The sequence below is a fragment of the Fringilla coelebs genome (assembly GCF_963513975.1).
Source record: "Fringilla coelebs genome assembly, chromosome: 4".
NCBI lineage: Eukaryota > Metazoa > Chordata > Aves > Passeriformes > Fringillidae > Fringilla > Fringilla coelebs.
In genome coordinates, this window is record NC_140032.1 from 5,689,268 (window position 1) to 5,706,902 (window position 17,635).

General features: G+C 47.5%; 1 protein-coding gene across 1 annotated transcript; it reads right to left on the reverse strand.

The window, feature by feature from the left end:
- Nucleotides 1–659: 659 nt before the first annotated feature.
- On the reverse strand, nucleotides 660–6,676 carry LOC311153282 (histamine H2 receptor-like; the record flags this gene model as incomplete). The annotated part of the gene is given in 5 exon segments (XM_084204976.1): nucleotides 660–1,332; nucleotides 3,021–3,197; nucleotides 6,210–6,483; nucleotides 6,591–6,660; nucleotides 6,662–6,676. Coding segments are annotated over 5 exon segments (1,209 nt in total).
- Between the last annotated feature and the right edge of the window lie 10,959 nt (nucleotides 6,677–17,635).

Below are 17,635 nucleotides of genomic sequence, written 5' to 3' on the forward strand. Positions count from 1 at the left end.
AGTGCTCCTGCTGTTACAGCAAGTCTTTGTCATCTCCTGGGGTCTGCCACAGGGAATGTCCCCTTGCAGAATTAACAAGGAAACCCACAGATAATTCACAGAAGGCCATGGAAAGTTCTGAATATCCAGGTGTTGCAGAAGCCAATGAGCTGAACCCTAAGCAACAGCCCAGGCTGCAGAGTGGTACTTCTTTAGGAAGTGAGCACATCCCTCCTCTAATTTCCATACAGAGACTGGCACACGTGGAGTTACTAAAACTGGTCAAATCTGTAATGAAACTTCGAGATGAAGAGCTACAGTGCCTTGATAAGAAACACTGTCCCACCTGACATAAATCACCAAGATGTGCACAAAGGTCACGTTGTACCATACTGGTTTTTTTACCCAACATGAAGGTTGAGTTTGTCTTAGAAAATGCTCATTAGAAAAATAATTATCCAGGAATGAATTAGTTCCATTAATACATAACAAATTGCCCCTAAAATATCTGAGTTCCTCATTGTTGAAACTGTGGAAGGTGAAGAAATGCATCTTTGTTGTATTGTCCCCAGCTGTAATATTCCAGCCCCTCCTTCCCCTATTTTCCTACCCTTTGTTCTTCCACTGGGACGTGCTCCAGCACTTTCTGTATCACCACCTCCAGCGACTGCTGCTGCACCCTATGACTTGGGTTTGCCCTTCAGGGCGCCGTTGGGCACCGCCGCGCTGTATTCCAGCTCTGGAGCAGTCTTGGAAAACGTGGCTATGGAAACCATGTCCTCCCCAACGTCCACCTGAGACCTGCGCCTGCACAGGAGCAGCTTCTTGAGGGCGTGCTGGAAGTCCCTGTTGAGGAAGGCGTAGAGCAGGGGGTTGATGGTGGAGTTGCAGTAGCCCAGCCAGGTGATGATCTTGAAGGTGCTGAGCAGCACGGTGCTGGTGGAGTCGCTGCCTCTGGCCGCCAGCCAGACGTTCAGCACGAAGTAGGGCAGCCAGCACAGCACGAACACGGAGATGATGATGCTGATGGTCCTCGTGGCCTTGTTCTCCAGCTGCAGGTGGTTCTGCCTCTTGCTGTTGGGGTGGTAGTGGATCTCCAACGTCTGGGACATGATGCGGGTGGCCTTGAGGCGGGAGGCTCGGTAGATGAAGAAGTACATGCTGCACATGACCATGAAGGGGAGGAAAAAGGCCAGGGCGGAAGCCACGATGGCAAAAACCCAGTTGGTGACAAAGATGCATTCCCTGCCTGCATCAAAGTCCACCCCGGGGATCTCATTCCAGCCTTGCATGACAGGAAGGAAGGAAATGAGGGAGGAATATACCCAGACCGTGCAGGTCATCACGATGCATCTGCAAAAGGAAAGAGATGCAGAAGGGAGGGAGGGTCTGAGTAATTTTGGGCTGAGAACATCCAGTACATTTCAATCCCCATGGTAACCTGTGTGGGATATCGCTGCTGAGCAGTCCAGCAGGGCGTGGAGAAGGGAAAAAGCTGGACTGTAACAAGTCCAGACTTGCATATCTCTAACAACTGGGTAATTGGTCTGTAGTTGACAGAATTGGGGTCAGCTTAAGGAGCTCTCAGAGCTGGCTGAGAAAAGATGAGGAAAGGTTTTACAGATGTTTGTTAGTATTTGAAACATCAGCACGTAGATATTTTAGCTTTCAGCTTTAGTATCTGGCCATTATCTCACTCTCTGGGGCCTGATGAGGATGGAGCTGATGGACACCACATGGCAGAATCTGCAAGGGGGGCCACAGAGCCCCCTCCTCTCTTTGCCTGTGATCCACAAATCACACACAGCAAGAGTGACAGTGGGGAAAACATGCCTGAACCCACCGTGTTGTAAAGTACTGCTGCAGTATCCTCTCTGCCCACCCTCAGATGATTTTCCCCACCCTGCAGTGCTTATTTCAGCCTTTCACATGAAACCCTCATGGGAGCTCAGGAACTCTCCTTGTTTTCCCTGAATATCGCTTCAGAAAAGATGGTGAGTTTAAGAGAGGGAGGACTACTGCTACATGCATCCTCCTGGGTCTCCTTTCACCTAGTCCTTAGAAGTTCTTCAAAGTCCTTCCCCATCTCTGCAAATGTTTAAGGCCAAGGCTCAAACAACCTGGTCTAGTGGAAGGTGTCCCTGCTCACAGCAGGGAGATGGAACAAGGTCATCTTTAAGGTCCCTTCCAACCCAAACCATTCTGTGATCCTATGAAATTCCTGTGAAATGACTGCGCAGGGAAAAACGTGTAGGCTCATCTCAGCCCATATCACTGGTTTCGACCCCATTTTGCAACCCTTCCTTAGCTCAATACATATTCTCCCAGGAGCACCATCCACCCCTCAGCTGCATCTTCCTTGTCCTCTCCTACACCACATTAAGCATTTTCTGCAGTTTTAAATAGTGAAAATTCCTTTCCCCACATCACTCTGCTTCTGGGCAGCACCTGAATGATCTCAGCTCATCCAGCCTCAGACCAAGGTAGGGCATTGTGGTATTTTCGGGGTCCTCCGGACGGAGGAGGATTTGAGAATCTGACTCCATGTTCTTAGAAGGCTTATATTATATTATATTATATTATATTATATTATATTATATTATATTATATTATATTATATTATATTATATTATATTATATTATATTATATTATATTATATTATATTATATTATATTATGCTATACTAAAACTACACTAAAGAATAGAGAAAGGATACAGACAGAAGGCTAAAAGATAATAATGAAAAACTCTCTCCAGAGTCCCTACACAGCCTGACCGTGATTGGTCATTAAGCCAAAACAATTCACATGAAACCAATCAAACAAGCACCTGTTGGATAAAGAATCTCCAACCACATTCCAAAGCAGCAAAACACAGGAGAAGCAAATCAGATAATTATTGTTTTCATTTTTCTCTGAGGCTTCTCAGCTTCCCAGGAGAAGAAATCCTGGCAAAGGGATTTTTCAGAAAATATGACAGTGACAGGCCATGGCCAAGTGGCAGCCTGGAGGGAGCCAAAAGGAGGAGCAGCTGCACTCACCTGCCCCGGGACATCCTCCTGGAGTAGTGGTAGGGGGTGACCACAGAGCAGTACCTGTCCAGGCTGATGAAGCACAGCGTGACAATGGATGCAGTGCAGAACATGACATCGAAGGAGATCCAGACTTTGCAGAACAGCTTCCCAAAGAGCCACATCCCTGTCACCTCGTAAATGATGCTGGGAGAGAAAACAGGCGGAAATCAGAGCTGGAGGGGCTCTCTGTGCGGTCCCTGCAGGTGTATGAGCAATTCACATGTATGAACAATTCACATGAAACCAATCAAACCCCGACCTGTTGGATAAACACTCTCCAAACCACATTCCAAAGCAGCAAAACAGGGAGAAGCAATCAGATAATATTGTTTTCCTTTTTCTCTGAGGCTTCTCTCCCAGGAGAAAAATCCTGGGCAAGGGGATTTTTCCAAAAAATATGACAGTGCCAGCACCCCACATCTAGAGCATGACTGAACAAGAGCAAACCTGTGCTTCTTGCAGCCTAAGTGCCTTGAGAGAGGTGCTTTGCCCCACAAATCTCCCCCAATTTATCTGCACAGCTTTGTTTATCACAGCATTTTCCCAGTGCCTGGCACAGCACAGTCTTTTATGATTTCTCCCCAATTCTTGGGGCATGGGACATCTCCAAGAAACTCACTTCACACCCAATCCAATGCTTCAAACCCAGGAAGGATTTCCACTCTTGGTTAAAATAAATACAAAACAACAACATCCTAGGAGGAAGCCTGTGCAGCTTGTACCTTATGAGGCTCATAAATGCCTCAGCAAGGTAAACACACCAGCAAAAACAGACACAGTACCAAAAATATTTCTAACAAAGTCAAGAGGGGCCTGTGAGAAGTGAGCAGTGAAGGAAGGAACATATGGCAGCTGTAGGAAGGCTGAGGCATGTTTCTATAGCGTTCACTGAGATGCCATTTGCTTCTTTCTTTCTCCAGCTTTCTGCAGCTCCCGAGGTGCTGCTTAAATCACCATTGAGAGTGAATTTGATGAGTAACTCCCTAGTCCTGCAAAGCTTTAATTATCCTGTAGCTTCCCAGCTTGCTGGGAAAATACAGTGAGCCCAGGGCTGCAGTGTCCAGCAAGGGGGAAAGATTCAACCTGATGTCAGAAACCAATGCCTGATCTACATCTCCTCTCAGCACACACATTTAGTTCACTAAACCGACCTGTGAATGCTGTTCCAGAGCACAGCAATTGCTGTAGGTGGGGGCAGTGCTGCTGAAGGGTCCCAGCCCTCAGCAGCCCTTGGTCATGTGGGATTCCATGCAAAAATCCAAGCAAGCCACAGCAGAGCCTGTCCCTACACCATGGGCAGCATGGAGGATCCCACAGCACACACTTGGAAAGGTTCCATGGCTCTTTTGCAGAGGGAAATGAGGCATTAGAATTGGAGCATGGGTTCAGCACTGGACTTGGGGGCTGTTTTGCCATTCCTCAGAGCCCTCCTTACCCCCAGAGATGCTGCAGAGCCTGTGGCGTGCCCTGCCCTCCCAGATGGAGATGTGCTGCTGTGGGGACAGCCCTGCACACAGATCCCAGGTGAGCAGGTGCCCAGTTCTCACCTGCACACACCTGGCCTGCAGATGTTCTGACATCATGGGGTGATGGATACCTGACCCCTCTTCTCTGAGGTAAAAAGTCTCTGCAGCTTGGAAATGCTGCTGGATAAGAAGGAGTAGTAAAAGCCAAAAAAACCCACACAATGAAGTCACCCCTGCCTTGCCCTTTTGCTTACAAAGAATAGCTGGAAATATTCAGCCTGGAAATGACAGACTGGCTGGAGTACTCAGGCAACAAGCTAAGCTCACCCCTGCAAACCAGACAAGACAGGAACAAAAGAAAAATCTTACTCTTATGAAATTAAGACACCAAGGACAAAATTGTTTTTCCCTTCTGCCACATTTTCCTGAGCCAAACTGCCTCCTAAGATCATTTCCTTCCCTTTGGCACACAATAACCTGGCACCTGAGGAGCAAACTGAAATCCAAAAGAGCAGCACAGATGTGAAGCCAAACCAGGAGGAAAGTGAGGAACAGCAGCCCCTGTGCTGGCAGGGCTGGACAAGGCTGGTGGAGCCAGCAGGGGCCATTCCTCAGCCCACAGGAGCTGGCAGGGCTCCCTACCAGGCAGCACCAGGACATTCAGGAGGGGCACAAAGCACCAGCCGTGCTCTCATCTTTGCTCCCCTTTGTATTTTTGTTGTTGAAGTAAAACATCACTAAAAGTAGATTCAAAATAGATAGGAGGAAGCTATTTCTTACAGTGAAGTGTTCCAGATTGCAAGGCAAGGTGTATTCTATTACCATCTGTAGGGCAGGTGTCTTTTGTCAAGTGGGTAATTCTCCTTATCTCTCTCTGAGTGATCGCAATCACTCTTCCCTGGGAGGGGACATCTGCTGATAACAGCCATTGGATGTCACTGCATGGCTGATAAGAACTGCAGCATCCCATTGGGAGATGTGAGCCCAGGGGGAGGAGCCAAGCATTGCTACCCAGATATAATCTGGAGGCTCTGGAATACCAGCACGGCATCTCCACTGGACTCCCCAGAGGAGCAGCATATATTATATTATATTATATTATATTATATTATATTATATTATATTATATTATATTATATTATATTATATTATATTATATTATATTATATTATATTATATTATATTATATTATATTATATTATATTATATTATATTATATTATATTATATTATATTATATTATATTATATTATATTATATTATATTATATTATATTATATTATATTATAGTATAGTATAGTATAGTATAGTATATTATGCTATAATAAAGCTATACTGAACTATAGAGAAAGGATACATCAGAAGGCTAAACAAGAATGAATAATAAAAACCCGTGACTCCTGCTAGAGTCCTGACACAGCTGGCTGTGATTGGTCATTAATTAAAAACAATTCACATGGAACCAATCAAGCATTCACCTGTTGGTAAACAATGTCCAAGCCACGCTCCAAAGCAGCAAACACAGGAGCAGCAATCAGATAATTTTTGTTTTCATTCCTCTCTGAGGCTTCTCAGCTTCCCAGGAGAAAATCCTGGGCAAAGAGGATTTTTCAGAAAATAGCAGGGTGCCAATTGCTCCAAGAGCAGGGAGAAAGGACATTTGTCCTCCTCTGCTCCCAGGCACTCCTCACCTGAAGGGCATCACCAGGCAGGCCACCAGGAAGTCAGCCGTGGCCAGGGACATGATGAACATGTAGGTGACGGTGCGCAGCCTCTTCTCCACCACGGGGCACAGGAACACCACCGTGTTCCCCAGCAGGGTCACCACGTCGATGAGGGTGAGGACAAACCCCACCAGCACCTCCTGGAGCCCCACCCCTCCCCTTGCAAAGGAGGAGGCAGCAGAGGAGGAATTGGAGAGCCAGGATCCGTTCCTGTCCGTCAGCATCTTCCCCCTGTTAAAATCTGAACGAGACGAAAGGGGAGAAGCAGGATTACCTCAGTGGTGATTTGTAGGTGTGGGAAAGGGAGGATGGAAATAATATTTGTGCTTCATTTGCTCCAGGAAAAATCCACATGCCCTGCTGTGCCTGTGTCCTGGGTTAGCAGCCCATTAGAAGTGTCTGAAATCCTGAGGGTGAGGATAAATGTGAAGCATTGACTGAAGTCCTTCACAGCAATTAAAAGCCCTCCTGTAAATGAAAATGCATCATCAGATGAAGCATGAGACCAGAAAAAAATAGAAATGTACTGAGAGCAGAGAGAGGAAAAGAAAACAACTGAAATCAAAAATTAAAGCAGCTGGGCTAAATCCCATTGAGCAGCATGCCAAGTCCACATAATGTGGGGGCTGGAACTAGATGATCTTGAAGGTCCTTTCCAACCCAAACCATTCTGTGGCTCTATATTCTCATCACCATCTCTGCCACCCCCAGACCAGCCTGGCTGCTTCCACAGCCCCCCTGTTCAGGCTGTGCTATGCCCTGGCTTGTCCTGGTGCTTTTTCAGACTCTGAAGTTCAGGGGGTTTTTACTACCACAGTGGGCAGCTCCATCCTCCAGCCAAGCAGGGCTGCCAGCAGCTCCACAGGGAGCAGAATTGTAGAATTCCAGAATGATTTGGGCTGGAGAATGATCACATTGAGGTGTCTCAGGTGCAGCCCTGACCCCAGAGTCATGTTCCTTCTGTGCCTGGATGCTCCCAACTCCTTAATTGGGGATTTTTTCTGTTGGGGAAATCCACATGCTTATGTCCACAGCTCAGTTCCAGACTTTACAAAGTGTGCCACAGGTAGGTGGGAAGGTGGGAATGATGCCCTGCAAAAACTCCAGTTCAAAGCTCACTGGTGTAGCTGAGGGAACACAAAGACAAAACTTGTGGGGAAAAGAGAGTTATAGAAATATTTCCTGATGAAAAATTGTTATATATAAATATCATTACTTCTCCTGTGATCAGGATCTGCTTCCACAGTACCCTCAGGTCAATCCCACATCTCCAGGGCATCCTTCTGAGTGCAGTGTGAGGGTGGGCCTGGATAACATCCCTGTAGCCCAACTTGCCTCAACTCACAGGGGCCAAACTTTGTCTTAGGATGGGTGTAAGAACAAGGCAGAAAAATGTTCCCAACATCTCTTTGTCCTTCCTGCAGCCTATGGTCCAGAATTACCTCTTAAGATGTTTTCAATGATTTCTGAATCATGAAATTGTCCTGCTTCTCCTCTGCCCCAGCAAACTTTTAGCATCCATCACCTCCTATAGCAACAACTTCCACGGCTCAGCTCTGCACCCTGCAAGGAACACCTCTGTGTGGGAATCCTAAAATCAGAGGGTTTTGGGAAAGCTGCAGAAGGCAGCCTCAGAGACAGCAGAACTGTGATTAGAGCTAGGCAGTAGCCATGAGATAGGTCAGCAGAAAAATGATGTAAGAAGTAGAAAAGTAAGGACAAATAGAAAAATGGTCTGTGTATTAATGTCTGTCTAAAATAACTCCCTAAGCTGCAGAAAAGTTTATCTAGTGAGATATTAGGAAGTTCTAAGCTTGATAATGGAGCTCTGTGCATTGTGTTTCAAGGCTTACAAGCAGGTATTGTATTTGAAATAAACAAGCATGGTTTAACCAAAGGTACGTGTGCTTATAGCGGTTGGATGGAATTACTGTCAATGGGCTTTTGCTTTTTGTGTGATTGATCAAAAAACTTTTAAAGTGAGCTGTAACATTGAGTTCTTAATCTGCTGCCTGGGATGTGAGCTGCTGGCATCTTCCCATTGTCATAACCATGGAATGAGACTGATGCTGGAAAATAAAACAACTAAAGGCACATTTACACACCAACAGTCCTGTCCCGTTTGTGATTTGTACATGCAGCCAGGATATTTTCTGAAAAATCCTTTCCTTAGGATCTTTTCTCCTGAGAAGCTGAGAGGCCTCAGGAACAAAATGTGAACAATGATTGTCTGCTGCTGTGGGATGCAGCAGGTGGGTCTGGGATTGGTCTCATGTGGTTGTTTCTAATTAATGGCCAATCCCAGTCCAGCTGTCCAGACTGTCTCAGTCAGTCCAAGCCTTTTCTATTCTTAGCCAGCCTTCTGATGAAATCCTTTCTTCTATTCTTTTAGTATAGTTTTAATATAATACATATCATAAAATAATAAATCAGCCTTCTGAAACATGGAGCCAACTTTCTCATCTCTTCCCTCATCCTGAGACCCTGTGATCACCGTCACAATTGGTGACCCTGAGTGATGAAGAATTCACACATGTACACAGCCCCTGGCTGGTGACACTCTGTGCTTGTCCTGAGCCTGCCACCAGCTTCACTGGGTGCCTCTGGTCCCTGCCTTGGAAGAGACATCACACAGCCCATCCCCACCCAGCCCTCAGTGCCACTCTGAGCCTCTGTCACTCCCCACCAGCTCCCTCCTCACCTGCCGACCTGCTCATTCCTCACAGGGACTCAGAGGATTCCTGCCCATCCCTCCTGCTCCTCTGAGCCTCTGAGAAGGACCAGAACTCCAAACAAGCTCCAAGAGGTAAATGCTCTGTGGATTTACCTCAGGGAATGATCTCTGCTCTGTCCTGCTCCACTTTCACCACCATCCTGACATGATTTGCTGATTTGAGTGGCACTGAGCTGCCCTTTCCACTGGGCTGTGGCCATCCAAAGGTCTTGTTCCTGCCCAGAATCCTCTGCTTTAGATGGGAAAATAGCACAAAATTCGGAAATTAGGTTCTCTCCATCTTTTCAAATCCCCATCACTCCTCAGTTGAATTCTTTCTTCCACTGTAATGCTCAATGAGTCTCATAAAAACTTTTTTTCACTTAATGGAGTCAGACATTATCCTTCATGCCCTGGTTAATCTTTATTTAGCCTGTAAATATCCCCACTCCATGACTGACCATCTCCAGAACCCCACACATCCCACCCCAATCCCTGTTAAGAGCATCCCTGACCTCCCTGTAGCTCACCATGCACTCACCCCTCCTGCATGCCACCTTTCACACAAGCACTCTAATGTGGGAAATGGATTTGGAGATCTCCAAAAATCTATTTCCCACATCTTTTCACACAGGGAACTTCCTTCTTAACTCAGGACTGTTACATTTCCTCAACAGCCCCACCATGCAGGACTATATTGAAAACCTTTCAGAATTCCAAGCAGCCTACTCCAGCCAGGTGTTTGTTTTCCACCTGCTGACTTCTTCCAAGCATTCCTACACAACTGTGAGGCTGGGCTGCATCTTCTGAGAGCAATAGTGACCTTGTCCTTGGATGTAATCATGAGCTCATGCACCTGCTCATCCTTCAGAATCCTCAGCTCCATCCCCTGACTTCTGTTTGTTTGCTGGATTTAATGGTTTCCTTTCTCTCAAGTAAAAAATAAAAAATGAAAAGCAAAATTAAGAGAAGACCCAAGCTGTCTAGAAAAGAAAAAGAAGGAAAGCTCTTCCTCACTGGAGCTGGGAGCCACTGGCTGAGACCTGAAACTCTCCTGCTCCTCTAACACTGAGAACAAGCAAGTTTTTTGGACATCATCTCAGGCAGCCCCCTGGGCCAGCACTGCTGAAAGTCTGCAGGGTGTCTTAAGTACCTCAGTGCTAATGAAAATGTTCCTTGGACAACATCCCACATCCTGGTAACACCCCATAAAAATAAAATAAAACAAAACAAAATAAAACAAAATAAAACAAAATAAAATAATAAAATATCGATTCTCCAGCTCTCCCATAATTGCTAAGAAAGAGGATAATCTGTGCCATTCTTTCTAACAGCTCCACTGAGGGTGTCATCAGGCTGGATGAGCTCCTGTGGAACAGTTGGGCTTCAATGCAGCCACGTTTCCTGGCAGAAGGAATCGTTCAGGCTGTTCTCCTTCCTGTGTTCCACACAGACAGCTTGGGGACAGAGGGAGGGGAAATCCACAGGGACAGGGGTGGGAAATCCACAGGGACAGGGAATGGACAGAGATGGGAAATCCACATGGATACAGGTGGGAAATCCACATGGACATGGCCAGTGAACTCCAGGTTCTCCCAGGAGAGCATGCAGCATTGGGATAAGCTCCTAAGATATGAACAGGTTTGATGAAAAATCAATGTTTAAAAAAAAAAAAAAAAAAAAAAAAACCAAAAACAATATCTATGTTGAAAATTAAAGTTTAAAACGTTTGGTCTTCAGGTTTTTAAAAATCACGATCAAATTTTTGTTCATGGTTAGATGAGAATGATAGATGAGAATCCTGGACTAATTATTTGGGGTTTTTTAGATGTAACAAGAAGGTTTTGAAGTGACACCTTCCTGCAAAGAATGGCTGTTCCCACACGGTCATTAAGTTTGTATCAGCGTTAGAACGACTCTAATTAAAGCAGATCATTACTCACACTGCTCTGTGAACACACACCTCTTTCAAACTTGGAGCAGAATTAGGACACGGTGATTAGAACTCCTCTTTGCCAGCTCTTTGTGCTCCTCAAGCACCATCTCAGCCACCGGCCTGGGTTCAAAGGTCTCCTCCAGTGAAACACTCACAGCAGCATTATCCTTCATGCAGGACACATCCAGGAGTGTGACAGCGCACAAAACCAGCAGGCAGATGTGCCCACACTCACAACACACTCTTGTGTCATATTTTTTTTTTCTTTTTATCAACACAAAGGCTGAGGGACTGGAAATAAGGCTGTCTTTATCTGACATCCATTTCTCCAACCATAAAAACAAGGCGTGATGGATTCTTGAAACTTCAGTTTTGAACCTTGAACTCTAATTCAGGGTGCAGACAACAGGATCCTGCTGCTCCTGATCCCTTTTTAGAATCCCTGGGCAATGTCCCTGGAATCTCATCCACAGTCCAGAGCCAAGCAGCCCAAGGTGGATGTCTGGATCCTTTTGCCTCTGACTGAGAAGCCAACCTTTATCTAAAGTGTGCTAAATTAAATAAGTTAACTAAGAAGTGCTGCTCTCAAACTGCCTGGAGAATTGTCAGCACAGGGAAGGAGGGGGTGATGCCATCTTAACCTCTCTGTGGAAATTATTGGGACAAATCAGGAAATGCCATCTTTCCCAGGGATGCACTTCCTCACCTTGAAATATTGGAGCTTTGAAATACTCCTGTGAGCTGCAGCAGCCCGGGTGGTCACACTGCTGAAACAGCCCAATCTCTCTACAGCATCAGTCATTCAGTCTTTCCTGTAAGGGCCCTCTTAAACCAAAGGGGTAAATGCCCAGTTGTACCAAGATGTGGGATCTTCCCAGGTTTCCTGGGGATCTCAGATGCTTTAGGGTTTGCACTGGGTTGTTTTGTTCTTTTTTACATTATGGTTTTACCTTCTTTCAAAAAATTGTGGGTTGGATTCTGCTCTGAGGCTGCCTGAGCAAAGCAACTCCACCATTTCTGTTCCCCTTTAATATCCAGAAAGTTTGACCTAATTTATTCAGCAGACGAATCCCAAGCAAAAGGTTAATTTCATCAGAGAAAGGCATATTTTGATGGCAAGGAACAGGGGAGGGAGGAAGCTCTGCAATCTCAAGCCTGGCTGCACTTTAAAATCTTAGAGGAATGATGAAAACTGGAAATATATTACTGGGAATTATTTGCTGCCAGGCTCTGCTGCTCTGCTGAATCAGGCACAAGCCAGCAGGGAACGACGCCTGCCCCAGGACCTCGCACACCTTTCCCTCCTCCTCCCCATGGGAAAACTGCAGCAGCTCGGTGATTGTCCAACTGTGCGAGCGATTTGTCCGGCTGTGGAAGGCTGTGGGTGGCGATAAAGGAGGGGGAGAGTGCCTGGGGATGCTCCCCCCAGTACAACACAGCGACCGAGCCCCTGCACTGACTCTCCTTCCCTCTCTCCGACTTTCCCATCGAAGGACAGCATTTCCCAGGGCGCGATTTCTTTCCACCCCCAAACCTGCGCTCCTACAGCCTCTCGGAGAGCCGCGGGGTCGGGAACACGACAAACCCCAGCATCCTTACCTTGGGAAGTGTCGGCTGAAGCAGCCCAGCGGTGTCCCCAGCCCGGAGCGCGTTGTCCCAGCCGCGGGGTACCCGGGGCTCGGGCCAGCCCGGATCCCTCCCCACGGAGCCGCTCCCAGCCTGGCTGCGTGGGGATGGCGGCTCCTGCCCCGAAGCAGGACAAAATCCTCATCCACAGCCGGCACAGCGTTTGGGATCAGCCCCCGGCAGACGGGAACGCTCCTGCACAGCCACAGCAGGTCTGGCAGCCGCTGCCTGCCCCGGGAGAGAGGAGAGACCGGGGCGACATCGCAGCAGCGAAACTCAAGGCGAGGTCAAACCCGCGCTGCAAACACTGGGGTGCTCACCGGCATCGGGAACTGAGCCGGGGGGCCAAAACCCAAACCCTGGGGAGGCAAAACCCTCATCCTCTGGGGCGCAAAACCCCCAACCCCTGGGGTGCAAAACCCCCAACCCCTGGGGTGCAAAACCCGCACCCTCTGGGGAGCAAAACCCCCAACCCCTGGGGTGCAAAACCCCCCAAGCCCTGGGTTGGAAAAGCCCCAAGCCCTGGGGTGCAAAACCCCCCAAGCCCTGAGTACAAAGACCCTACCCCCGGGGTGCAAATCCACAGCCCCGGGGTGCCAAATCCACCCATCCTGGGGTGAAACCCGCCAAACCTCTTGGGGCAAAACCCCCAAGCCCCAGGGCAGCGAAACCCCCGGGCCCAGGTAGGGCAACACGCCGAGGATGCTGCGGAGCATCAGCCCCGGGCAGCGGGGGTCGGCGCGGAGAGGGGCTGGGGGCTTGCCCGCGGAGGGAATCTGTCTTGGAGGTGGGGAAGAAAAGGGGGGAACCCTTCCCGAGGGGGAGACCGTGTTTGAAGGGGGTGTCCTTTGGGCAGAGGGCTCAGGACGTGCCTGGGGCAGCCTGCCATAGAGGGGGTCCCACCCGGAGCGGGGAGCAGCAGCGGCAGCCCTGGCCGGGGAAGGGCTGTCAGGAGCTGCCCGGGGATGGGGATGAGGATGAGGATGGGGATTCCGCCGGCAGCACTTACCGAGGCAGGCGGAGGAGCCGCCCCCTCCCTCTCCGCCCCGCAGCGCCCGCTCCTCCCGCTCCAGCCGGGAATCCTTCCTTCCTTCCCTCCGGGAAACGGGGCTTCAGCCGGGAATCCTTCCTCCTTCCTTCTCTCCCTCCGGGAGTCGGGGCTCCGCGTGGAAACGCTTCTCTCTGCTCTCCTGCTTCCAAACCAGCCCTTCCCACTCCCCCTCGCCAGCCGCGGGTGACCCGACGCATGAAAACAATAATAAAGAATTAGAGGCGTTCCGCGGGTTCGGCTCCCCTGTTGCCAAACAGGGTGGTTTGTTCATAAACTAAATGGGAGAAATCCGAAATATCCCGGGCTGGAGAAAGAACCTCTGGCATGAGGTTGGTGGGATGTCACCTGGCCAGCTCCGATGTGCCTTGTCCCCGAGGATGGGAGGGCTGGGATGGATTTTGGGAGGGCTGGGACGGATTTTGGGAGGGCTGGGAGGGCTGGGACGGATTTTGGCAGGGCTGGGACGGATTTTGGCAGGGCTGGGATGGTGGGTGCTGGATTTTGGGAGCTGGGCAGAGAGTTCTTTAGGCTGAGCTGGCCTGGCAGGACCAGTCCCAGTCCCGGTCCGGGCTCAGGGAGCCGCCGGCGCCTCTCGGGCTCCTCGGGGGGCTCAGGGGCAGAAAATGAGCTCGGCAAGAACAAGTGTAAAAACCGGGTTCTCTGAGTGCTGGGGTGAATGTCGCACACAAAGGAGTGCGGTGTACCCTCGGCCCTGGCTCCTGTCCTAAAACAACCCCCAAATCCCGCTCAAAGGCATCGGCTCTTCACACTGAATTGCTGCCATCGGCACGTCGGGCTCCTTTTCTATTTATTTTCCAAAGATTGTTGCAAAGGTTTTGAAAGCTGGCTTCCCCACCACCAAAAATGACGCTGTAGAATTTTTTTCAATGGATTTTTTCAATGTATTTCCTTTTTTCAAAAGGAAATCTCTTGATCAGGGTCGGTGGAAAGTAAAGAAACTCAGATTTATTGTCCTCTCCTTGGAATAGTTCAGCTCCTGGCTGGCAATTGGCCTCTCAGGCTTGTCTCTGACATGAACACCCAAACTGTGATGGAAGAGCATGTTTGGGTCATTTTGTGTCATATTCATTGCTTCAGAATTAGCAGATTGCCCTTTAAACTTAATTAAATCTTTCATTTGAAAAACTTTAAATTATGGGAGGAAAGGAAAGGGAAAGGAAAGGGAAAGGGAAAGGGAAAGGGAAAGGGAAAGGGAAAGGGAAAGGGAAAGGGAAAGGGAAAGGGAAAGGGAAAGGGAAAGGGAAAGGGAAAGGGAAAGGGAAAGGGAAAGGGAAAGGGAAAGGGAAAGGGAAAGGGAAAGGGAAAGGAAAGGAAAGGAAAGGAAAGGAAAGGAAAGGAAAGGAAAGGAAAGGAAAGGAAAGGAAAGGAAAGGAAAGGAGGATGGTTTATATCACAGGCAAACACACCCTCATCCCTGTATTTTCCTTCAATAAGAACAAAATATTTTCTATAAAGCAGGAGAAATAAGTAATGTGTGAACCAGAGTTTTCTGTCAAGTTACATTGATTCCATTACTTTAGTCAAGATAAGCTTCCATGTGTTTCTGAAAAAAACAGCTTTGACAACTTTGAGGTAAATATTTTAAATTATTGTGTTTAAAGTTGTCTTCTAATTTACATTTAATTTTTAAAAGTTTTAATAAAACTTGAAATTTGAGCAAAAGATTTTATTTCTGATCAAAAAGAACAATTTTCAAACCTGAAGTAAAGGTTCACCAGCCTCTTTGAAAGCTGAGCTCTTGAAGCCACTTTTTGATCTCCTTCCTCACTCCATTAATGCCACTGAACCGAACAGGAGCATCTGACCAGGGAAGATAAGCAAAGGGGTAGAAGTTTTACTTAAAAGCTTGTACCAAGGTCTTTTATTTCTCCATTTGCTGACAAACAAACATCAACAAATAGAACTAAAGTATATATATTATATACACATTTTATATCAATTATATTTTGTATCCTATTAATCCATTTAAAGCATAATAAATATATTAAATTGCAGAAACAAGAAAAAACTTGTGATTTTTAATAACATCTAGTTTGTGGTGGGGTTTGGGTTGTTTTTTTTTTTTTTGACAGAACCTTCCTAAAACCTACTTTTTTGTAGACCCATAGAATCACAGAATGGACCTTTCAAGGTCATGTAGTTCCAATCCCCCTGTGGTGGGCAGGGACCCCAAATCCTTTTTGTCAGGGCTGCTCCCGGTTTGTTCATCCCCCAGCCTGGACTGGCAATGGGGTTGTATCCACCAGGTTCAGCACCAGCACATGGCCTTGCCAAAACCCCCTTCTCCCCCATTCCCTTGAATTCAGAGCAAAAGCTGCTCCAAAGCTCCCAAAGGAAGCTGCATCTTTCCCTAATTGTTGTTAATTGCCCATCCCTGGGAGCTGGGAGGGTTCTGTGGTACCAGAGGGTGGCACAGCTGGGTCCTGGCTTTCCTTTGGCTGGGCCCTGCTTTGTCCTCCTGGATTCCAGGCAGGCTGTCAGGCTCCAGTAATTGAGTTTTTATAGAGTAGAGAATAATAGCAAAGAACTGCAGCTCTTCCAAAGCACCAGTCTCAAAATAAATGACAAAGGAGAGAGAAAACAGCAAGAAGAAGTGGCCTGGACAGAGTGCTGCAAATGCTGTGTCAGCTACTCATATCAATGTGATCAATTCACCTGTCAGCATGTCACAAACCATCAGAAAAAAGCATGACAAAATTTACCATTTACTGGAAATTCAAGGGTATTGTCAAGCAGGGTTTCCTGGGATGTTGTCTCATGGGTTGTTGTGGTTCTGGTTCTACATTATATTTTCATTATATTTACATTAAAAGGGAGCAATGAGGGGAAATTGAGTTTATTTAGCTTTCTGGCCTTTACAACAAGGAGGGTAATAGGAAATGCACATTTTGGATCCTTTCACGTGTCAAAAGCAGCTTGATCTTTAAAACTTTGAGAAGTAGTAGAGTAGTTTATGCAGACACCGAGGGCCCGCTCCAAAAACTGGCAAATAAGGTGGTGCAGGGGCTGGAACAGGTGTGAGAAACAGATTTGTAGAGAGTTCTTAGGACTTGATAAAAGGCCTGTATAAAATTGTCTTAGGTTGGAAATGGGGGTGTGTATCCTATTGCCATCTGTCAGAGGTGGGGCAGCTCTCTTCTGTTCATTGGGCAGTTTTTTCTTTATCTCTTCCACACCCAATCCTCCCTCCAGGAGATCTCTGCTGTTCATGGGCCATTAATTATTAATTATCTTCTGTCCATGGCCAGTGAGTGTCCCTGCAGGGCTGATCAAATTCCACCATCCCATGGGGAGATGCTCTGCCCAGGGGAGGAGCCAAGCATTCCTACCTGGATACAATCTGAGGGTTGGAGCAGCACAGCAGCCTTTGCCCACTGCATTCCCAGAGGAGCAGCTTTCTCCTGCCCTGCATTCCCAGAGGGAGAGCAGACCCATCTCCAGCAGCCCTTGTGCAGGATCCTGCTGCAGCAGAACCACAGCTGGCACTGCAGGAGGGCTGAGCCCCATGGGATGGGGCTGTGCCCCCACCCTGACACACAGGGGACAGGGCCTGTTCTATGTCAGTGGTTTGTTTTCTGTTTCTTTGTTTCTTTTGTTTTCATTTTTTTTAATTTGATTTTTTGTAGTATTGAATTAGTATTTTTTAATTTTCCTAGTAAAGAACTGTTATTCCTATTCCCATACCTTTGCCTGAGAGCCCCTTAATTTCAAAATTATAATAATTCAGAGGGAAGGGGTTTACATTCTCCATTTCAGGGGAGGCTCCTGCCTTCCTTAGCAGACACCTGTCTGTTTAAACCAAGACATGCAGACACTGAGGTGCAGCTCCTTAGACTGGCAAATAAGGTGGTGCAGGGAATACTCAGGAATGGTTTGAGGCTTCATTTACACTCTGTGGCCACGTGGACAGCATTGTTAAATCCCTTGAGAAGGAGGGAAGGAGCTCAGGCCAACGTGTTGTGTTGCCAAGTAGAAGCACATAAGGAAACCTGGTGGGATTTAGACCTCATGGTTCAGCAGTGGAGATGCTGCTGTGGCAGGTGATA